At 47.3% G+C, this 23,750-nt stretch overlaps 1 protein-coding gene across 2 annotated transcripts; it reads right to left on the reverse strand.

The window, feature by feature from the left end:
- Positions 1 to 8,473: 8,473 nt before the first annotated feature.
- AK2 (adenylate kinase 2) lies at positions 8,474 to 22,706 on the reverse strand. 2 transcript variants are annotated; one of them, XM_058195771.1, is made up of 7 exons: positions 22,549 to 22,706; positions 18,376 to 18,501; positions 16,678 to 16,788; positions 16,325 to 16,419; positions 15,751 to 15,823; positions 12,223 to 12,418; positions 8,474 to 9,403 (listed from the first exon to the last, which is right to left on the reverse strand). In XM_058195771.1, the coding sequence occupies exons 1-7, from the start codon at positions 22,651 to 22,653 to the stop codon at positions 9,396 to 9,398; spliced, it is 714 nt and encodes a 237-aa protein (XP_058051754.1). In that variant the 5' UTR covers positions 22,654 to 22,706; the 3' UTR covers positions 8,474 to 9,395. The 2 variants fall into 2 exon arrangements, with proteins under 2 accessions (XP_058051754.1, XP_058051753.1); XM_058195770.1 differs by lacking the exon at positions 8,474 to 9,403 and having other exon boundaries at positions 12,065 to 12,418.
- Positions 22,707 to 23,750: the final 1,044 nt, after the last annotated feature.

Below are 23,750 nucleotides of genomic sequence, written 5' to 3' on the forward strand. Positions count from 1 at the left end.
GGACTCCTGGCAGGCCTGACATTTCCCTACCCTTTCAGCAATTTCTGAGTCCATTAAGGGCCACCACACATAGCTTCTCGCTAAGCCCTTCATCCTTACGATCCCTGGGTGCCCCTCGTGGAGGAGATCCAACACCCTTTTTCTCAATTTCTCTGGGATCACCACTCGATCCCCCCATAGCAGGCACCCCCCTTGAGCCGACAGTTCCCCACGTTTCTTTACAAACTCTTTAAAACGCTCGCCCGGCGCAGCGGGCCACCCTCTTTGTACCCAACCAAGTACAGTTCTCAAAATAATGTCTCGGTATGATGCCCGAGCCACCTCCTTAGACGTGACTGGGCCAGAGTCCAGAGAGTCAATCAACAGTATGGGCGTCCCCGGAGTGGGGTCCTCGATCGCCCCTGGTAGTGGGCATCTGCTTAATGCGTCCGCATGCCCCAACTCTTTTCCCGGTCGATGCCACAGTTTGTAGGAGTAGGCGGCTAAAAAGATGGTCCATCAGGTCAATCGGGGCGAAAGTGCCACGGGCGTTGGGCGGTCCCCCGCCAGTAACCCTAACAGTGGTCTATGGTCTGTAACAATTTCAAAGTCTCTACCAAAAACGTATTCGTGAAACTTTTTTACCCCTGACACTATAGCTAGAGCTTCCTTATCCAACTGACTGTAGTTCCTCTCTGTCGAGGACATCGTTCTGGAATAGAAGGCTATTGGGGCTTCTGTGCCATTTGGAAGCCTGTGGCTGACCACAGCCCCCACCCCGTAAGGGGAAGCATCGCAAACTAATACCAATGGCATTGTGCTATGATACTGTATGAGTAAACTATCGCTTGATAGTAGATGTTTTACTGCTTCGAAAGCCCTAGCTTCTGTCTTTCCCCAAGACCAAGCAGTATTCTTTCCCAGTAACTTATGTAGCGGCTCGGCAACGGTTGCCTTATTTTTCAAAAAGACCGCGTAAAAGTTCACTAGACCCAGGAATGCCTGTAGCTCTGCTTTGTTTTTAGGCGCTGGAGCCTTTCTTATTGCCTTGACCTCGCTTTCAGTGGGGTGGATTCCTTCCTTGTCTATTCTGTAGCCTAAGAACTCTACAGATTCTACCCCTATTTGGCATTTATTCACTTTAACCTTTAGACCGGCTGACCGGAAAATGCCCAGAACTTTTCTCAAACGTTCCCCCAATTCTTCTAAATTTTCGGCTGATACTAATACATCATCGAAATAGGGGACTACCCCCGGGAGCCCTTGCAGAAGTCGCTCCATTAAATTTTGAAATAGACCAGGAGCCACACTCACCCCAAACTGTAACCGGGTACACTTGAAAGCACCTCTGTGAGTCACAATTGTCTGGGCTTCAGCACCCAGCGAGTGCAGCAAGTGTTGCACCACGGGGACCGGGTAAGCGCTTTTTTGCAAGGCTTTGTTTAACGTCGCCTTGTAGTCAGCGCAGATTCTAACTGACCCATCTGGTTTCACTGGGGTGACAATTGGCGTTTCCCACTTTGCGTGATCGACTGGCACCAGAATCCCCTGACTGATGAGCTTGTCTATCTCCTTGTCAATCTTGGGTTTAAGGGCAAAAGGGACTCTCCTTGCCTTTAACCGAATGGGGGCTACCTGGGGGTCTAAATTGAAGGAAATAGGGGTCCCCTTGTACTTGCCCAGGCAGTCCTTGAAGACATCTTCGAACTCGTTCATGAGCGTGTCTTTTAGGTTACAGTCACTTCTGTAGATGCCAGTCACTCCCATGCCCAATGCACGGAACCAGTCTAGTCCCAACAAACTTGGCAGGGTCCCTTCGACTATCGTGATGGGCAGGGTCTTCTTGTGTGGTCCGTACTCGACGCGGACGGAGGTGGTCCCTCGAACAGGGATGCGATTCCCTTGGTAGTCGTGAACTCGTAGCCGCTGTGTTTGCAGTTTGCGTTTGGCGATTCTCGGCAAAGCTCTCGCAAAAGTGTCCCAGGACATGATTGTGATCGCTGACCCGGTGTCCACTTCTAGTCGGCACGGCACTCCTTCGATTTTCTGTTTAGTGAAGATTTTCTTCTCGACGCAGGTTGCTGCACGGCCTATGATCACGGTCGTTCGATTTGAATTCGCGCCCTTTTTGTTTTGACCAATCGCGGGTCGCCTTGCCGATCCCGTGCTCTGATTGGTTGGTTTGAATTTTCGGCGGGAAGGTTGGGGTGCTCGACAGACTTGAGCCAGGTGCCCCTTCTTCTCGCACCGCCGACATGTAGCGTCCTTGAACTTGCAGCGTTGACGCTGGTGTTGCCCTCCGCAACTTCCGCATTCATCCCGGTCTTCTTTGCCCCTTCTCTCGGTGAGGCAAACTCCTTCCTCATCCTCGCCGTCTGATTCGGTCTGGATTTCTTCGTTGTGGACCGGGGTTGATTTGGTGCTCACTGTTGGCGTGAGTGGCTTTTGTAGGGTTTCCGCCGCTTGGGTGGACATCTCATGAGCTCTGGCTTCGTCCAGGCGTTTGCCAGCGTTAGATTGCTTTTTGATAGCAGCCGCCTCCATAACGAATGTCTCTGACCCCACGGATGAGTTGCTCTAACAGCTCCTCATCCAAGTCTCGGTACCCACAATCCTTGGAGGCTTTTCTCAGGGCGGCCATGTAATCGCTGATGGATTCGCCCTCTTGCTGCCTGCGCTCTCCAAATTCAAAACGCCGTACGTATTTAGACGGTGTTGGCGCGAAATGGTTCTTCAATAGATTTTGCAGAGTTTGCCACGATACCGATTGTACCGGCGTTGGCTCTGCCAGGGCTTCCGCGATGTCGATGACCTCGGGACCGCAGTGGCTCAGGAAATATGCCCTTTTGCGGTTGTCTGGAACTCCTTGCAGTTCGTTAGCCTCGAGGAAACTCTCGAAACGGGTCATGTACGTTCCCCATTTCTCCCTGGATGGGTCAAACGGCGCGGGCGGAGTGTAGCTGGCCATCTCTGCGTTTCTGCCCTGAGTTTGCTGGGTTCGGTTCTTCCGTGCGTTCAGCTCTTGCCTGGTGCTCTTTAGCCTCGAGATCCCACCTTCGTCGCCAGTGTTATGTTCGGGAAGTAACGAGGCTGAAGACCAGGGTAGTGACAACAGCTCTTTAATATATGGTGAACCCAGCAACCAGGCTGGGGAAAAACCTCTCCTTATATACAGTTCAACCGGCGGCTTTAACCAATCAGCAACATGCTTGTTTCCCGCCAAAACCATTTAAAGATACATTACAATGGTAGGTTGTTTTCTATCTTGGGCTTAAGAATACATAAGAGGGATAGCTAGTTGAAAAAGAGGAAGAAGGCAGTGACAGACAAGAACACAAATAAGGACATTTCAATAACAAAGATCAGAAGAGCTGAAGCAATGCTTTTCCAATGGTAAAGTATGGTTGGAAAAACTAAGCATTTAGACAACAAGCAAAATAAGTTTTTAGATTTATGATTATTAATGATAACTAATAGCAACTGCAGATAGACAGAATTGATTTGAAATAAAGGCTGACCAAGTTCTTGAGGTGAAGATCAGCAAGCAGAAACTCACAAACTCTGGGCATGTGACGTGAAATGAATATGCTTGGCAAGGTTGAGAAGTATAACTGCCAACACAAAAACACAACTGATGTTGATGAATGGGATCAAAGACATTATTAGAATCACCTTGGAAGAGCTATCAATTATAACTGAGGTCATGATTGTAAGCATTCTTCCATGCCCAACTCTGTAGCACTGGGATTTTTTTCAGAAGTATTGACAAGCCATATATCTCCGATCCTGTATTTTGCATTTGTTTCTTGAATAAAGCACTTTAGTTTGCTTCCACTAAGTTTCAATGTTATTTCAGTTATTTCTGTATCTTATCTAGATGATTTTGAATTTTGTTTCCTAGTCTATTACCTGTCCCACCCAGTTTTGTGCCAGATGCATACAGAATTTAAAAAAATATTTTTTTCACCACTGAACCTAGTGGCATACAACACAATACAATTCTTTATTGGCCAAGTGTGATTGGACACATAAGGAATTCGTCTTTGGTGCATATGCTCTCAATATACATAAAAAGAAATAATACATTCGTTAAGAATCATAAGGTACAACACTTAATGATAGTCATAGGGAACAAATAAGCAATCAAATCATACTAGGAAACAATATAACATCCCACTCAGTATTGTATTCCTTCGTTTCCTGAGGAAGGACTGATTAACTGTTTCCTGAGTCCAGTTTTGAGGGCTTCGTACAATTGTGTAACAAGCATGTCACCCAACTTCACTAACCTGTTAATCACAATGTTCTCTCCACAAACAGGAGAATTTTGCAATGTTGGAAGAGCACTGATGGATAACAGCAACTTGGATAACACATACATTTTTCAGTTTTTTCATAATTTTTTTCATAAATTTTTCAGAGCATATAAAACATTTGCTAGGCCAATTCTTGAATACAGCTCGCCGGTCTGGAACCCACACCACATTTCTAACATCAATACAATTGAACGTGTCCAGAAATATTTTACAAGAAGAGTTCTCCACTCCTCTGAAAACAACAAAATACCTTATCCCACCAGACTTGAAGTCCTAGGTTTAGAAAACTTAGAACTCTGCCACCTTCGACAAGACCTACGTTTAACTCATAGAATCATCTATTGTAATGTCCTTCCTGTTAAAGACTACTTCAGCTTCAATTGCAATAATACAAGAGCAACCAGTAGATTTAAACTTAATGTTAACAGTTTCAATCTTGATTGCAGAAAATATGACTTCTGTAACAGTTATTAATACTTGGAACACACTACCTGACTCTGTGGTCTCTTCCCATAATCCCAAAAGCTTTAACCAAAAACTCTACTATTGACCTCACCCCATTCCTAAGAGGACTATAAGGGGCGTGCATAAGCACAGAAATGTGCCTACCATTCCTGTCCTATTGGTTTTTTTTTCTTATATATATATGCTTATACTTCCTTATATTTCCTCATATATATGTTTATATACTATATAATCATTTTGTGTGATGCTTATGCATACTGTTGTGACAAAAATAAATAATAAATAAATAAACCTGCTGCCTTCCAGGATGAACTTTTCCCCTACTCATATGGCCCGAACCACCCCAATGAAGCCGTTGAGGTGATGGGCCGGTGTCTTGAGGCCGTGCGGATCTGGATGGGGAGGAACAGGCTCCGACTCAACCCTTCCAAGACAGAGTGGCTGTGGGTGCCGGCGTCCCGGGACAGTCAGCTTACACCATTGCTCACCGTGGGGGAGGAAGTACTGACCCCCAGGGAGGGAGTGCGCAACTTAGGCGTTCTCCTGGACGATCGGCTGTCCTTGGAGGATCACTTGACAGCCGTCGACAGGGGAGCATTTTATCAGGTTCACCTGATTCGCCAGTTGCACCCCTTCCTTGACCGGGACGCCTTACGCACGGTCACTCACACCCTCGTCACTTCCCGCCTGGACTATTGCAATGCTCTCTACATGGAGAAGAGCACCTTGAAGAGCACCCGGAGGCTCCAGTTAGTCCAGAATGCGGCCGCATGGGTGATAGAGGGAGCACCGCGTTGCTCCCATATAACACCCATCCTGCGCGGTCTACACTGGCTACCGGTAGCCTTCCGGGTGCAATTCAAGGTTTTGGTTACCATCTTTAAAGCGCTCCATGGCTTAGGACCGGGATACCTTCGAGACCGCCTCCTGCCGCCAATTGCCTCCCAACGACCCATGCGCTCCCACAGAGTGGGCCTCCTCAGGGTGCCGTCGACCAAACAATGTAGGTTGGTGACCCCCAGGGGGAGGGCCTTCTCTGTGGCGGCACCTGCCCTGTGGAACGAGTTTCCTCCGGGATTACGACAACTCCCCGACCTCCGGACCTTCAGACGTGAACTGAAGACTTTATTATTTCAGCGTGCTGGACTAGCCTAAGAATAAAATGTTTTAGCTAAATTTTAATGGGTTTTTAACCGGTTTTTTACCGTTTTTAGTGATCTGGCTATCATAATATTTAGTTTTAATTGGGTTTTTAATGTTTATTTATTATATTGTTTTAATATGCCTATGAACCGCCCCGAGTCCTACGGGAGATGGTGCGGTATATAAGTTTGATTAATAAATAAATAAATAAGCTGAGGACGGGGAAAGTTATAAACACACCTAGAAAAATTCAGGGAAGAAGGGAGTCCACCCTGCTACCAAGTTGGGACAGACGGTGGAGGATTTTCCTCACTGCTTAGATATCTCCCTCTTGATGGCTCTTGCTTTCCTCAAGAGCAATCCCTTCTCCCCAGCCGCTCCTGCTGCTTCCTCAGCCAATAGTGCCCTCTCCTTCATTCATCACACTCCCTACCGCATGTTTGCCATTTCCCATGGAAACAGTTGCTATGGCAGCGCAAGTGGGGAATTCCATCTTTTGGTCCTTCTTACCTCAGCATCATCACCGCCTCTGGCAACTGCAGCTTGTGAGCTTCTTAAAGCCTTCATGAAAGGACTGTGGCTACACTCTGCTACTCTATTCTGCCAGACTGGAGTCCTGGCTACTGGAAGCAAGACTGCGGGTCTATCAGCCACAGCCATGTTGCAAATTCCCTCTCTGGGTTTGTTAAGGGTAACCTGAATTGTAGATGCCAGCAGGGAATATGCATGTGCTTACAGCTGCATGAATGCAGGTAATCCTTCACTTACATTACAACCATAATTGTGGCCAGTCACTAAGTGATGCAGTTGTTAAGCAAGCTGCGGCCGATTTCAGTAACTTTTTTTGTCATGGGCATTAATTGAATATGGCTTCCCCCATTGACTGTATTTGTTGGAAGCCCCCAGGAAGGTTGCAAATAGCAATCATGACCCCTGGCTCCTGCAATCATTACAAATATATGAAGGTTGCAAAGTGACCAAATTTTGATCATGTGTCCACAATGGTCATAAGTGTGAGGTCAAGTTATAAGTTACAATTTTTCACTGAAGTCATCATCTCAAATGGTCATTAAATGAATGGTTGTAAGGGAAGGAGTACTTGTATCAATGGAATAGGTTTTTCTGCCACCTGAGAAAGGTCCCGGGAGGAAGATCTTTCTTTCTCTTCTTTGTCACCCAAACACCCAGTAAATAAGGCACAGATCTTGGAAGAGGATGGAAAAAGCCGGGAAGCTGAAGGCTGCTCCAATTTCTGAGCCCTTCCTTATCCCCTTGAGCACAGCTGGGCTGGAGGGAAGAGTGTTTTGGGGAGATGGGACCCAAAGGAGGCAGAAAAGATCCCAGTTTCTTGACTTTGTCACTCTGCAACCTGTGAGGACATGACAATGGGGGAGCCTGCCATGACCAAGCGCTGGCTAGGTATTCCGAGAGTTGTAATCCCACACAGCCAGGCTGGGGAAGGCTGCTAGAACCATGAGGAGACTCTGCACAGAACCTCCTCCTCCTCTTTCTTTCCAGCAGGCCCTCTGAGATGGAGAGTTTTTTTCCTCTCAGTCAGCAAATGGATCATCAAGACAAAATTTGAGGTAGGTCTTTTGTTTCACAGCTTGACCATGTTGACTCCACAGAATAATATGGGCGGGGGGGGGGGACGGAGGACGGAGTGGATTTTTGATAGGCTTTCCCAGCATTTAGGAGCAGAAGTTTCTAACTGTCAGATGACGCAACATAGAAAGTATTCTGCATTTGCTTAGAGATGCTTCCAATGCATGCCATATGGCTGAACCCCAACCCTCAAAACCACTTCTGGAATTTAAGCAAAGCAAAACTTGTAGTAAATTAAGGACAGCGTGTTACTTGAGCAGCATAGTGGCCTGGAAGTGGAGCTCTCGCCTCACAATCAAGAGGCTGTGAGTTCAATCCTAGGTAGCAGCAGATATTTCTCTCTCTGGGTGCAAAAAAAAAAAAAAAAAAATCTGCTGCGACCACCACCAAGACGTCAGGAAGGGCATCCAGCCAGTAAATGCTCAGCTCCATTCAGTTGCCCTGACTCCACCCTGAGGAAAGGATTACAGGGTTGTTAAAAAAGAAAAAAAAAAGAACAGCAAACGCTACTATAGGGGACAAACTATATTCCAAAGTACCAAAAGGCAATAAACGAAACAGTGATTGGGAAGTAACCAAGGAGATAAACTGGAATGAAGAAATTTCCTGACAGAAATCAGTAGAACTACTTGACCCCAGAAGTTGTGGGTGCTTCATCGCTGGAGGCTCTTAAGAAGAGACTGGGCAGCCATTTGTCTGAAATGGTATTGGGTCTCCTGCTTGAGCAAGGGGTTGGACTAGAAGATCTCCAAGGTCCCTTCCAACTCTTATAATTCTGTGTTCTACAAATCATGAGCCAAGCAACTGGGAACTTTTCTGTTGGTCAGAATCATAATCAAAAGGCTTGGAATTAGTTTTTCATCCATAATTAAACTTCCTACTTAAAAGATTATCCCTTTCCATCTAAGCTTATGAACATCTCTCTGCCAGCCCGCACCCAAAATCAAGTCACCAAAGGGTTCAGGTCTAATATAGACAGCTACTTTATTGAGGCTGCAGAGTCCAGGAGAAAGGAAAAGGAACAAGTAGAAATTGGCAACCACTCCGGGCGAGAGGTGGGACGAGATAGGAGGAGGTTCTTGGCTTTGTGCCTTCAATATTTGAGGGAGGAAGTGTCCATGTAATAAAAAAAAAAATGTTAGCCACAGAAAGGCAAAGGCTTCAAACGCCTGTGATTAAAAACTTTGAGAAAAGCTGCTTTCTTTGCTCCCTGCTTACAAATAGCTTAAAACATGCCGTTCCTCGTGGACTGCTAGAAGTCCATTTTAGCTCACCAAGCGGCCAGGATGAGATTCACTTGACCCAAGAAGAGTTCCAAGACAGCTTCCTAGAAGAGTCACTGTATGGACTTGCCTACTGGAAGCCTCTGCAGAGTGGCGGCTGAAAGAGATCTTTCCACCCAGGGTTCTCCAGCCGAGAGAAGCCACTTGGTCAGGAGGCAAAGGAGGCTCCAATGCATGGCAGCCTCAAACACATGTTGGGAACAGAACCAGAGAGGCCAGCTATCTAAAACCTTGGAAATAGTCAGGAGAAAAAGAACTATCAGCAGTCAAGCTTGCTAGATCCTGCTTTCCTAAATGCTAAAAATTCCCCTTTCAAAGATTGCAAATAATTGATTCCATAATTAAAGCACTCTGCCCCTCAAGCCTGCAGCAACACTTTATTCTTGTCTCCCTGATTTGCTTTTCTTAAAAAACAGGATTCACCCCTAGTGCAATTTTGGAGAGAACCCAAACTTCTGGCAATTTCCTTCCCCCTTTTGATGAGGCCTTCCATCCCACCCACACACCCCTGCTTTCTTCCAAGAGCAAAGCTGGAGGGGTGGGGGGTGGGCAGTTGTTGAACATGAGGTGCTTGATGCAGTCGTGGGCTGTCTGCTGTCTGGAATCATGCGGCTGAAATGAAGACAAACATAAAGAAGAGAAACAATCCTTAAAAACTCGTAACAAACCATAGTTTATAGCAGTCAGGCAGCAGAGACGTGCAGCTCAGAAGCAAAGCAGGCGCTTGAACGGCTCTATTCTTCGGAAGCAAATAGGCCCTGCCTTTTGTTGCATTTATCTCAGGGCATCTCGTAATGCACACAAAAGCAATTTGCAGCAAGCATGTCAGGGAGTCACTAATCTGCCATCTGTCTGAACAGCCCCAGCTCCCTCTTTGCCATTAATTATAGCACAGCCCTTATTTGGCCAAAAAATGGCATTTATGCTAATCAGACATCTCAGAAAAAAAACAGTCTTTTAATCTCACATGGCCTGCCAGCATGTTGGGACTGCAATCCCCAGAATTCCCAGTGTTGCCAAGGTCACCAGGACTAGGAGTTTCAAAACTTCCAAAGGGACCCAAGCTGGGGAGAGTTCCTCTTGCAAGTTCTGCTTCATTGCATCGGCTTCCTTGCAAGATGCGTTGCCTGCACTCCCAGGGACTAAGGCAAAGACCGTACTGGCCAATAGAAGACAGCACTTGCTCATTGCATCACATAGGCTTCCTTTTCCCTGGGGGGTGGGAGAACCGTTCCCAAGACAGACATCCTGGTTTAAAGAGAACCCATCTTGCCAATAAATCTGCAGAAATGGGGACCAGATTGCTTGAAAAGGTTGAAGACTCTTCTTCTTCAAAGGCTACTTACTCATCTGACATGGAAATGTTCTTTAAAACCACTGAGAAAAGCCAAAGTAAAATTGGAGCAGAAATTCAGAAGTGTTTTGATTATCTTAACCAGCTGCCTTTGGTCCCCAAATCATTTGTCTTCTTGAACCTTTGTGGGGAAGGGAATTGCTGCCAGTTAACTACTCTGGGAGCTGGAACCCTTAAGGTCCACAAGGTATTTATTATTTATTATATATTTATTATATTAATTTATGTGGCCATCCAAGTCACATTTGCATCTTTAAAGTTGGGAATGATCACCGATTTGCAAATATGTCACTAAAACAAGTAATTTCTAGTAGAAACGTTTATTCACTGCCTTCCTTTTTTTTTAAAGGCTGCAAAACTCTCTGTGACCTATGATGTTTGGAGTGCTGCACTTCCTTGCCCAGCAAGGGAAGGCTTTCGCTGCTGAGAATTCCTCAAAGGGAGAACTTCGCTCTTTGAGAAGAAGAGAAACATAAATCACAGGAGGAAAAAAGAAAGGAAGACAAGGAAAACGAAGGTCAGCCGAGAGAGAAGTGCTTCTTCCGCTTCTCAATCCTAATAAAACCTGGCTGCCCTTCTGACCCAACTGGCTACTGACAATCCTCTCAGGCAGCATTTCTGTCTTTGCATTCGGTCTGAAGTGCAGGGAAGTCAAGGAGCATTGCGCCAAACCAGGCCAACAGCCTCCAAGAGGGAGGCAAAGTTCAGGAGCTCCCTCCCTGCTTGTTGACAGATGCTGCAGGGTTGGCCATGAGGAAGGAACTGCAGCACATCTCGAGGCCACTGAGAATAGAGCCCAGGCTGGCTCAAGGGCAGCCGGAGGCTCTTAGCCAAAAGTCCCAAGAGGCAAAAACAGACAAGGGGAAGGGCCCCTTGGACTCACCCAACAAAAGGGCATTAGGCAGACGACCAGCAACCACTCCGTCCCAGGAGCAAATTGTAACACACCAGGATGCTCAACGCTTACCAAAGACCCAAGTAGGAAGAATGGACAGTATCAGGGTTCCAAGGAACACCCCCAAAAGAAAAAAAATTCTTTTTTGCTTCTTAACTGCCAGACAGTTCTGTGGCTTTGACCCCCATGGCACGACCACTTGGCCTCGATGCAGCTCAGAAATCATGAGCCAGCTTTCTTGCATTGGTTATGTGATGACATCATCACATAACCAATGTGGAACTCCCAGATCGATTATTGACCTCAGAAACTATTCCTCCTCACTGGAATTCCACATGAAAAAAATCTGTACTTTGTACCCTCTAAAGAAACTGTCCAGAGTGGGCAGTTTTGTACCAACTTCCCCATTTTACTTAAAATATCCACTCTTCAACCCCTTAGAAATGTTACCGCCCACTTCCCATCTCCAAGTCACTTCTTCTAAAGAACCATAATCACATGAATTTTTATTTTTTTTAAAAAATGGAATAGATAAAGCAGCCTATGAATTGTGTGCTGCCTACAAAAGCTTTTTCTTTCATCTCCGGTTTCTGATTGCGTGGGACAAACGCTGCCCTGGGGCATCTTATGCTGTGCCAGTTAGTTCCACTTGACCCAGGCAGAAAAGGAGAATAATTCAAACCTCTGAATCACATCTGCTTCTGTAGCCTCCCTCTTAAGCTGAGGCAGCCTTCCATGCTTGCAGTTAGAGCCAGGACTTGTGGCCAGCCACTTTCCTTCCCGCTGCTATTCAAGTGGGACTCTCAGGACTGCTGTAAAGGTTGATCCGTAGGCGGAAAAGCAGAAACTGCAGCCATTTCCTGATTTAACCAATTCTGCCGATATGTCAAGTGCCCTTCTTGCCTTTGACTGTATAGGTTTCCAGGCTCCAGGTCTGAAGTGCAGTGCGGCCCCTGCTGGCCAGCTGCATACACACAGCCCAAGAGAGTTCCCATATATTAAAAAAAGAAATATACGTTACAAATGAAGAGTCACGCGTTTGTTTAATGGACTGCTTGTACAGCCTTTCTCCACAACTGCTTTGCTCCTATTCCCGCGGCATTCTTTCTTGCTGACCCCAGAGGACAGGAAAGGAGAAGAAAGGAAGAGAAGAGCCTTATATGAACATAACCAGGTCTTTACTTGTTGCTTTTGAGAAAGCTGCCAGGATGCTGGCAAAAACCACATCTGGAGTCTGGGAAGCATCAACAGCTGTATGGATTCCACGCCGGGAGTAGTAATCCACCAGCGGTGAGGTCTGGGTGTGATAAGCCTTCAGGCGTGTTTTCAGTGCTGCTTCGTTGTCATCTGACCGACGGATCAGAGACTCCCCGGTGACCTGGAAAGGGAGCCATTTGTCAGCGAGGGCACCGGCCAAGGACCCACCTGAGCAACCGCCTGGCACCCGACCCTTTGCAACATGGACGTCAAGCCACCCCAAGCAGCTGAAGGCACAAAGCCCCACGGAGCTGTTGCTGAGACTGGTGAGACGATTCCCAAGTGCTCAGCCTCTTTGTTCTGCCAAGCCTGAAGCCACTACTGGAGTCAGTGACTCGGCCTGGCAGAGAACTGGGCAACTCTTGCAGGTACTCCTTGACACATTACCAGTCATTTAGTGACCATCTGAAATCATGACAGACCTCCGAAAAGCTACTTTATGACCCAGTTTCAAAGTTCTGATGTCACCCAACACCTGTGGTCACAGGGCTGCATTCTGGGCAACTGGTCCTCATTTACAGCTGTAGTGCCCACGGTCACCTAACTGCAATTCACGATGCTTTTGCCAGGAACCAGAATTTACTTCCCGGTTCCAATAAAACCAGCCCATAATGAACAATAGGCTCGCTTAACAACTGAGGCATTTGCTGAATGCCTGCAGCGTTCATGTAATGGCTGCCCCTTAAAACATGGTACGATTGGGTCCAATCACACGACAACCCTCTTTATGACCGTCATGACTTACAACTGTAATTGCCAGGCTCAATTACTGTTTGACCAATCCACTGGAACCATTCACCTCCAGCTGGCCACTCTCTACAACGAGGGTCCTCACAGCAGCACCCGGTGAGGTGGGTGTGCCAAGGCCTGCCTGTACAGCCACTGGGCCCTCTCCCAACAGCTGGTTTGTAAGTACGGTCATCCAGAGAAGGGAGCCAGCTGGAAGCTGACTGGTAATGACAGCTCCTGGGCTGATCTTCCTCCTACCTCTGGCATATTCATTGGTTCCTAAATGAATTTTCTATAGCCACCATTTCAGTCAATGACTCTGGAGAGTTTGCAATTCAAAAAGTACGTTGAAATTAAAAACCTAAGAACATCTTAATACAATAAAAACATCCAAAATAAATATACACCAAAGCCAGTTAGCAGGACAGCAAGGAAACTGGGCTCTTAGCACATTCAGCCATCCAGGCTCAAGTACACCGCCAGGTTTTAGGGCCTTACAAAAGACTAACAGGGTTGGAGCCATTCTGGTCTCCAAGGGGAGGATGTAACACCGAGCAGGGGTCACTGCAGAAAAAGAACATCTTCTAGTTCCTGCCAGCCACCACTTTTCGGCTGAGGGGATCTGCAGCCTTCCCAATCTGCTGGATCAGGTTGGATAGGTAGAGACTCTTGGAAAAACTCTCAGGTAACCCTGTCCCAAGCCTTAGAAGACATGGAAACAGGATGCTTCTAAGAAATTGCCTTATACATTGTAAGCCGCCCTGAGTCTTCGGAGAAGGGCGGGGTATAAATGTAAACAAAAAAAAACAAAAAAAACAAAACATAAGGTCAGGAGAAATTAGGAAATGGTAAGAAATTATCCTCCGGAAAGACTCAGGCTATTTCTTTCCTGCTGAAACTGATAAGTGTGGTGATGGGGGTGGGAGACTTGTGTGGTGCTGTGGGCCTTGCTCCCACAACACCAGGAGGGGAAGAATTCTGTGCACAATGTTTAAGTTTACCCAAAAATACAAATAAACCTTGCAACAAAGTTGAGCTATGTAAAAATCACATCTGTCTCATACATCAATTATATCTTGCTTTGCAGAAGTAACAATTTATTTTGAATATTTATCCTGAATTTGCTAATCATCATTGGAGCTCAAAAGGTAATGACAAATTACCAAATAGTCCAGATCAGTGTCTCTCAAAGTTAGTAACTTTACGATCTATGGACTTCAAGTCCCAGCATTGTCCAGCCACAGGACTTAGTGTACATTATTGTAATTTCTGCAATCCAAACTTCATAGCATCTGCATTTTCAAGGATTTCTTCAAAATCATCCAGAGAATATTCAGTTACCTCACGTGTTTGCCTCCCCACAGCAAGAAAAGGTTGAAGTGACCCTCCTTTGACACTGATCACTATCCCAGTTTGAAAAGCACCATTTGTGCCAATTAATGGTACTGCATAAGTCACCCAATTTGTAGAATCTATTCAAAAGCTATCAGCCTGTGAGAATTGCCCCTCGGTTTCGAATGATCCATTCACAGCAACCAAGATGGAAATCTTAAGCAAAGCAGCTAGAAAGAAATATAGAATCCAATTCTAGAAGCCCACCAGCACCCAAAGATACCCTAAGGCAGGGGTGTCAAACTTGACTTTATTGAGGGCCACATTACAGTTGTGTCTGACCTCGGGGGGGGAGGGGGGCTGGGGTGTGTGTGGCGTGTTCAGCTCAACATCATTCATCGTCTCTAGCAAAGGAAGGCAAGACCAGGGCGAGGGCCAAACGTTTGTCCTCCAGAGGAGCCTCGCCATCCCTCTCAAGCCACACAACCCCCGGATGGTGGCACCGGCTATCTAGAGCCCTAGGAAGTGGGGGGCAAGCGCCCAGCCCAGCCCTTGAGCTCCCAGGGCACCAGGACCCCACAGCCCTGTTTTCCCCAGGGGTACCCAGTTGTGCTTTCCTCCTCGAGGCTGTTGCTGCTTTTGTGCTCACTCTCCTTGGCCAGGTTGCTCATGGTGTGTGCAGGAGGGCACAGTGTGCGGGTCAGAGGGAGACCCACTCCATCTCCTTATGAGGAGACCTGGCTTTGTAACCAAAGCATCCTCAGCGATAGGATGGGAGACCACCAGGAGAGGTCAGGAGGAGACAAGGGGATGGCAAAAGGGCAGCTGGGCTGCTGGTGGCCATGTGCTAAGGCAGGACTACCCTCAGACCCCCCCACCCCTCTCATTATAATCTTCCTTCCTTCTCTTCTTTTTCCTGCCCTCTTCATTCTTTCTTCTTCCTTCCCCTCTCTCCTTCTTCTTCCTTCCTTGCTCTCTTCCCATCTTTCCTTCTTTTTCTTTTTCTTTGTCTTTCCTCTTTCCCTTTCTCCTTTTCCGTCCCTTCTTGGATGCTCAAATTCAAAAGGGGGAACATTTCTCCTTTTGTTTTGTTTTGATTTTAGGCTTTTTTGCTAGTCCTCTGCCAGCAAAAACAGAGCTTGGAGGAGCAGCAAGTGGCCTCCCCCGGACCAGTTTTCAACCTGGACAGCCTCCTGCTGGCCTCTGCCAGCAGAAACAGAGCCCCGTTTTCCCTGGCAGAGGCAGTCCTTCGCCGTTTGCAGGGCGGTCCTGTGGGCCACATCTAAGCACCCTGTGGGCCGGCTCCATCCCACAGACCTTGAGTTTGACACCCGTGGCTTAAGATCAACTAGAAGCATTTCAATACAAACTCCCAAAGGGAGAGACACATACATCATCCTTCATATCGACCTTGGGTGGGTTGAATTCCTCGTGGTAGGAACGGCCACTTCCTGGGTGGATTAGCCTGGAAGGGAAACACAGAAAACCCTCACCTATCTTCCACCTGCAGCAACGACATGGGGCAAAGCTAATCTACAAGCACCAAAATTTAAAAACTTTGCGGGATTGCAAGGGTTAGGAAAGAATTTTTTCATAAAATGAAAAGGAACAGAAGGCTGTGAAGAGGGAATATGTTGGGAACATCACTGCAGCACTGGTAAAATCCAGGCAGTGATGCAAGGCCCCTGAGGATGGAAGATTTTCTTTTGGCACATACTCAAGGCAAACACACACACGACTTGCATTTGCAGCGTAACTAAAGGTTTCCCTATGTAGGATTCAAGGCATTTCCTATTTAGTCTCTGACTACATCGGGATGATCCACTCCCCTTGTGCTATAAAAGATACTTCTAAGTAGGCAAACTTTCCTTTACAAGAAACCCCTGCACACTCTGCCCCCAGCCTTGTAGGATAGCTGTCAAAGCTGCCTAAGACAGCAACATCCCTCAAGGAAAATGAGTGTTACCGTCCGGTGATTCTCCGGATGAGCAAGGAGTCAGCAATGCTGAATTCGATGACCGAATCTAGTTTCTCTTTCCTCTTCCCCATCAGCTCGTCCAGCTGTAAAATTGTGAAAAGGAGGCAAGCCTAGTGAGCTAATTGACACTGAGGCTCACAGACTCTGCAAACACGTGCAGCCAGCCAACGGGTGTGTGAGAGAGTCTGTGTCAAAGGCAGAGCACGTTCTCTTCCTGGCACTTCTGACAGGGCTAACTAAGGCCCCCTCCCAGGAAGTACCTCCTTGAAGTCCTGGCAACGCACACGGTGTCCGCTTTGCATAGGGCACAAGTGATGTCCGAGCCCAAGGAGAGTACTTACCATCTCAGCTTGTCGCACAGTGCGAGGGAACCCATCCAAGAGGAAACCATTTTTGCAGAGGGGGGTCTCCAGGTTCTTCTCAATCAGCTCCACCACCATTTCATCGCTCACCTGATAAAAGAGGAAGGGGGAACCCACTGGATGCAGCAGCGGCAGCAGCAGCTGGATCCACCCAAATCCACTAGAAAATTGTGTTTTTGAAGTGATCCCAGCCACCATTGGTCTTTGTAGCCAGTTTCTGTTCTCCACCCTTGGCCTTTTGCAAAGGTAACAAATTTCAAGGTTCAAATCACTCAATTTTTGATTAACCTCTACATGTCAGGACTATACAGTATGTTTCTGTCCCAGACTTCAAGACTGAGTAATTCTTCCCCATGGACTGAGCCAATGCAGAAATGCTGCCCCCCACCCCCCACCCTTTACTAGAAAGGAGGCTCTGGGGCCTCTAACTCTTAGGTGTCTCCCAGGTCAGCCCCACCTCAGAAGCTGTCCAGGAGGAAGGAGCTTCGCCTCCCAAACTTGATCTAGTCCATCCACCCACGTCAGCAACACTTTCTAATGACACTTCCAAATGAAGGCCATAAATAAGAAACGGCCATTACAGGCTCCCTGCAAAACTCTGTAAGAAATGTTGCATGGATACCTTCAAATGACAAAAAGCGAAATGCCAGGTTTAAAAGCAAGAAATATTTATGACGCAGGTGATGCATGGAAGCAGATCTCTCTCCTGCTGATTATTCCTTAGCCTTCATTTAGCAACCACTCACTCAACGACCATCTGAAATCAAGCAGCACTAAACAGGGAGACTGAGGACTGGTCCCTGTCAATTGCAGCTGCTGCAGTGTCCTCATAGTCAGATTGTGACAGGGACGCTTGGCAGGAGCTCGCAATTATGAGGGCTGCAGCGTCCTGCCATTGGCAGCTTCCCTCAAAGTCAATTCAGATGGCAAATGGCATCCCATGATGACAGGCCTAAGGATGCCAACCACAACTGCCGCCGCGGCTGCCCTAACTTGGCACAGCCACATAATGCTGGACTTAGCCATAAGGTTGCCCACCCCAAATGCTGTCATTAGACAAAAATAACCTGCACTGCAGACCTTTATAAATCTGAGCTCTAAATGTAGAAGGAAATGAAGAAAATAATATTATATTTTCAGCACTAGGACTGCTAAAAATAAAATAAATCACCCATCCCTAAAAATAGAAAAGCAGTATAATTAGGGTTTTCAAGTTCCACTCCATTTTCTTAATTGAATTTTATTAGTGAACTGGATCTTCTCCAGAGAAAGGCCACAGTTGATTTACAACAACCTTGCTCAACCTGCCTGTCTGGGGGATGATTGCCAATGCCTTTAATTCAAAGAGCAAAGGATACTACGGGAACAGAGCAAGCCAGCATCACAGCCTTCCCAAGCCCTGGCCCTTCCCAGAGTCGGACCTGGTGGGACTCTTGTCCATTCAGAGGCACCTGTGGAAGCATCATGTCACCATGCAATGAGATCATGATGCTTCTCCCTGCCCTGCAAGTCCCCAGCGGCCTGTTATTTGGGGAAGAATGTGACAGGACAGGAGGGTCTGGTTTAAGTCAACTGCTGGGAATCTCAACGTTCAGCAGACAAAAGGATTTTTCTTCTTGAACTTTTGGAAAGCGCAGCCCAAAAACTACTTCAGAGGGACCCACGCTTCTCACTCACCAGCTTCCCAGCATCCATTGTTTCCTTCAATCTCTTCCCCAGCTCTGAGCCTGAAGCCACCATCGCCCTCAACATGTCTCCTGTGGCCAGGTGGCAAACACAGTACGTTTCAGCCAGCCGAGGAGCCTGGACAAGAAGGAAGAGTCAGCAGCCCCCATGATGGTTATCTACAGGTAATACAACTGTAACTGAGCTTGCAATTTTGGTCATAAGTCACAATGATCATAGAATAGATTACCACATAATTGTGCCCAATTTCAAAATCTTTATTATTAAGCAAACACCATGGTTATTAAGCAAACACATTGTTCACTGTGGGGCAGTTTTTGCTGAAAACAGGAAGTGAATGCCAATCTCAGAATAAAACAGTGTTGGAAGGGGCCTTGAAGGTCTTCTAGTCCAACCCACTGCTCAAGCAGATCCCTTACCATTTCAGACAAGTGACTGTCCAGTCTCTTCTTAAACCCAAGCCCACCCCCCTAGCCTCTGATAGCAAGCTCTTGCACTGGTGAATTGTCCTCACTGTTAGGAAGTTTTTCCTTAATTCCAGCTTGCTTCTCTCTTTGATTAGCTTCCATCCATTGTTTCAAATTCCTTGTGTGTCCAATCACACTTGGCCAATAAATTCTATTCTATTCTTGTCTTGTCCGCTGATGCTTTGGAAAATAAGTTGACCTCTCCCCTCTTCTTTGTGGCAGCCCCTTAAATATTGGAATACTCTTACGTTACCCCTAGTCCTTTTCTCTAGACTAGACAGACATACCCAATTCTTGAAAACATTCTTCATAGCCTCCAGTCCTCTAATCATCTGTATTGTTCTACTCTGTACTTTCTAGAGCCTCAATATCTTTTTTACATCCTGGCAACCAAAACTGGATGCAATGTTACAAGTGTGGTCTTACAAAGACTGGTCCTAATGCTTCACGTGATTGTGATTCTATCTTTCTGTTAATGCAGCCTAGGACTATATTGCCTTTTTTCGCTGCTGCCACACACTGTTGGCTAATATTTCATAATAACAGAGTTGGAAGGGACCTTGGAGGTCTTCTAGTCCAACCCCCTGCCCAGGCAGGAAACCCGACACCATGTCAGACAAATGGTTATTTAAATGATAGGACTTTAAATGATAAGACTCCAATATCCCTCTCATAATTACTGCTATTGAGCTAGGGGCCACCTATTCTATACCTGTACCTTTGTTTTTTCCTGCCCAGGTGTAAAACCTTTATTTTCTCCAGATTAAATTTCATTTTGTTGGATAGGGCCCATTGTTCAAGTCTGTCCAGATCCATTTGAAACCTGAGCTTATCTTCTGGGGTGTTGGCTATTCCTGCCAGTTTAATGCCATCTGCAAATTTGATGAGTTCCCCTTCTATTCCTTCATCTAAGTCATTGATGAAGATAATGAAGAGTCCTGGGCCTAAGATGGAACCTTGGGGTTCACCACCGCTTTCTTCCCATCGTGTCGATGTAGTTCCATTAAGGACTATACACTGAACATGGTTTGTCAGCCAATTACACAAAAATCTTGTAAATCACAGTTCTGTGACTGCGATTTGCTATGAACAGCCGTAAATTCAGGCTGGCTACCTAAAATGCAGTAATGTGATCAGAGACAGGGGGAATGGAGCAAGTTCAAATCCGGGTCTTAAAGTAGTTTTTTCAGGTCTATCGTAATTTTGAAGAGTCACTAAGCAATCCGTTGTAAGTCAGAACTACCTGTACTTCTATTGTGCTTTATTTTTTGGTGCAAATGGAGCTATAAATTGTTGAACTAAAGAACATGGCTTCTTGATTTAGTATGAGGAAATAGATTAATTTCTTTTGCATCTTAACAATTAAAAAAAAGAAAATATTAAGGGATACTTCATTATTCCTTCTCCACTAAAGATTTCCATTTTTATGGGCTATAGATAACCTTTGAGAAAATAAATATCAAAGGAGATATAAAGCTTTGCTTGATCAGTCAGCCAAGAGGGTCAATAATAACCTGTTCCCAACAGCATTCTTTTGGAAGTCTTCAAAAAGCTCAGAGGGATAAATTTATCCTCACTTCCTGGTCCTTAGCAGGTCAGGACAACAAAGAACAGATAGTCCTCAAGTTACAAATGCAATGGAGCCTTCAAATTACATTTGTAACCCAAGGATTTGTTGGAAAGAATCATATAAAATGAACATGAAAGCTCCCTTTCGCCCACGCGTTCGTTAATTGAATGCGCAGGTCGTTAAGTGCACACGAGGTATCTCAGGGTGGTGAAGGCCATGGGGGGCCTAGTGAGGGAACAGGTCACCTGCTTAAGATCACCCAGGGCCTTCCCTGCTCCCCACAATTGCTTCCCCTCATTTTGTCGCTCCGGGCCACTTACCTTGCAAAGAACTAGCAAGCTGTCTCCTCTCCAGCCTCCCTGCTGCGCAAGATCACAGCCCCCAGGAGCTTCCAGTCTTGGCATGCAAAATGTTTCCATGCCGACAGGAAAGTTTGAGGCAGCGCAAAGCATCCCATCGGCTTACAAACAGTTTAGCTGGTGAGACTGGAAGTTTCTGGGGGCCGTGACTCACGTGATTTCAGGCACCCATTCTCTGCAAAAACAGATGGGTGCCTGTAGTCGGGCAAGATCATGGCCTCCAGAAGCTTCCAGTCTCAGTGGCCAAACTGTTTGCAAGCCGATGGAAGGCTTTGGGGCAGCAAAATCGTACTGCCTCAAAGTGTCCCACTGGCTTGCAAACACTTCGGCAAAGGCTTAGCAAAGCCTACAGGGAGTTTTTGCATCCCTGTCGTCTTTGTCGGCAAGAATGGAAATTTTTAAGAAAATGTTGGATAACCATCTGTCTGAGATGGTGCAGGGTTTCCTGCCTGGGCAAGGGGTTGGACTAGAAGGCCTCCAAGGTCCCTTCCAACTCTGTTGTTATTATTATTATTAATGAAGCCCGGGCCTCCATTCGCAGAAAACAGAGGCCTAAAGTTATACGAGATCACATAAGATCAGTAGCACGACATCTCACGCTACTGACCTTGCAGTGCTTTAGGCCTGTTCTCTGCGAATGCACAGAGGCAGGCTAAGAGGGGGAGAGCGCGCTAGATCTTTGCAAGGTGAGTGAGTTTCCACAGGCCCAGTGGTTTTGGACACCTGGCTGTGTGGGATGTTTGGGAGAGGGGGAACAGGCAGGTTGAATGTTGTAGAAAGGTGAACAACTGCCATGGTGCTGCAATGTTCGTAACCTCGGGACTGTGTCGTAAGTACTGGGGGGAAGGGGGGCTATGTCACAACTTTGAACGGCTGCTAAGGGAACTCTTGTAATTTGAGGATTACAACAGTTCTGTATCCTGCCCCCCCCCACCCCCAGGCGGGGGTGGGGGCAAGGAAATCAGACGCCGCCTCTTTTGCTATGCACATCTTGCCCATACAAGTGAGTGTGGGATCCCTGGGCATCTGACGCTGGGCTGGGGCAGGAGGATCAGGCTCTGGGAGCCTGATGGCCAAATCTCAGGGTCGAGGCCTGTGCCTCTTTTGCGGTGCACAGGCCAACCGTGCCCAAGTTTCAAGGCCTCTGTGGTGCCTGAAGACGGGCAAAGGAAGCCCTGCAAAGGCCTGAAAGGGCCCGGATTCGCCAAGAGCAACCCCGCCCCGAAGATGGTTTGGCATTGCAGGCTTGAGCTCAGGGCTGTAAGACGCTGAACGTTGGAAGAAGAAAACATTTTTATTCCGCGTTTTAAAATGAGGGGCCGCTCTAGGCCAGGCCAGGCCAGGCTTTCTCAGACCTGCGGACTTCAACTCCCAGAATCCCCCACCCAGCACGAGAAACGCACCGCGCAGGCCCAGAACCAACCGCCCCTCCCCCACCCCGGAAGGACTTTCCTGACCCACCGCCTGGCGCGAGGCGGCATTCCTCACCCGCCCCTCCCCTCCCCTCCCCGTCCCCCCTCCCAGACACGCAAACCCGCAGAGACCAGCCGGGCGGCCCACCGATCTCACACCGGCTGGGCCTGAGGTGGAGAGCGCGCTGCGAGAGCTCCCGGCCGGCCCGAGCAGAGGGTCGCCTCCCACGCAGGACGCTCCTCCAAGCCGGGCTGTGGGAGTCCGCCGAGGCGGCGGGTCGGGGAAGGCCGCCCGCTCCGTCTGGGCTTCAGCAGAGGCGCCGCGAGGCTTCCCCCTGCCGGCCTGGCTCGCTCACCTGAGTGCCCTTCCCTGCACCGGGCGGCCCCAGGAGCACCGCCCGGACGCCCTTGCGGGCCCCGCGTCCCAGCGTGTCGCTCCCGCCTTCCGCGCTCGGAGCCATCGTGCCGCTCGCCCGGCACCTCCTGCGCCGGCGCCAGATCCAGCAGCCGCGCTCCTGGCCATTGGGCCGAAAGCTGTCCCTCACGTGGCGTGGCCGGCTTTCTCCCAATCACCTTACCACGGCGGCGGGATCTTGCCTCTGATTGGGCGTCTTGTCCACAAAAGCAGGCGGGGTAGAGCTGCGCCTGCGCACTCCTTTTCGCGGCGGGGAGGGGCGCTTCTATTCTTGGCCTGATTGGACCACGGAAATATATGCAAATATTATAATGTCGGAAATGGGAGTAGAAGATTTTACACTCGGCCCGCCCCACCCCGCCCCATAATCGGAAGGTGGCGCTCCGGGCGGGGTTAGTTGGCTCGGAAACGGATTCAGGCAGCATTTGGGGGGAACTCTGGGAGTTGAAGTCCACAAGTCTTTTTTTTTTTTAAATAATTTTTTATTTCCATTTTTCAACATCATATTTATGTACAAACTATTATCCATCATTAATCATTAATTTTTATTTATTACTGATTCAGGCCTGCCCGATTGCCACTTCCTTTCTTCACACCTCCCTCTCTACCCTCTACTACTTTCCCATCCTTCATCCCCTTTACTTTACTACTTCCTCTCCTCCTTCTCCACTCCTCCCTTCTTCCACCCTATCTAACCCTCTTATTCCCCTCCTCCTTCTCTACACTTTCCTACCTACTTTCTTCCCTCCTTCTACTCCTCTCTCTTTTTCTTCCTGAAATGGCAGTCGAGCATCTCCAATATCATTTTAAATTTTTTAATTTCATATCTTCGAAAATTACTGTACATTAATAATCAGTCCATGTATCACTTGTTGATTCATTTTCCCCCCTTTCCCCCCCTCCTCCCCCTTCCCCCCCCAGACTTCCCAGAGCAAATACAGGGTATTATGACCAACAATCACAAGCTAAAGTATACAAAATATACATAACCTCCCACCTTAAAAAATTTAAAACTATAGATCCCCTCACAATAAAAATAAAAAGATAGGAAAGAATAATAAAAAAAAGAAAAGAAAAGAAACAATACCAACTTCACATATTATTTCTTCTTACAGTCCATTTTTAAAATTAATCCATCTTCTC

Source organism: Ahaetulla prasina, chromosome 10, assembly GCF_028640845.1.
Source record: "Ahaetulla prasina isolate Xishuangbanna chromosome 10, ASM2864084v1, whole genome shotgun sequence".
NCBI lineage: Eukaryota > Metazoa > Chordata > Lepidosauria > Squamata > Colubridae > Ahaetulla > Ahaetulla prasina.

Excerpts from the sequence above, each read along its gene's own strand:
- AK2 (XM_058195770.1), bottom strand. The coding sequence starts at position 22,653 with ATGGCTCCGAGCGCGGAAGGCGGGAGCGACACGCTGGGACGCGGGGCC. Across the intron at positions 16,789-18,375 it reads CAATGGATGCTGGGAAGCTG|GTGAGCGATGAAATGGTGGT; the intron begins GTGAGTGAGAAG and ends CTCTTTTATCAG. Across the intron at positions 16,420-16,677 it reads CTGTGCGACAAGCTGAGATG|CTGGACGAGCTGATGGGGAA; the intron begins GTAAGTACTCTC and ends ACAATTTTACAG.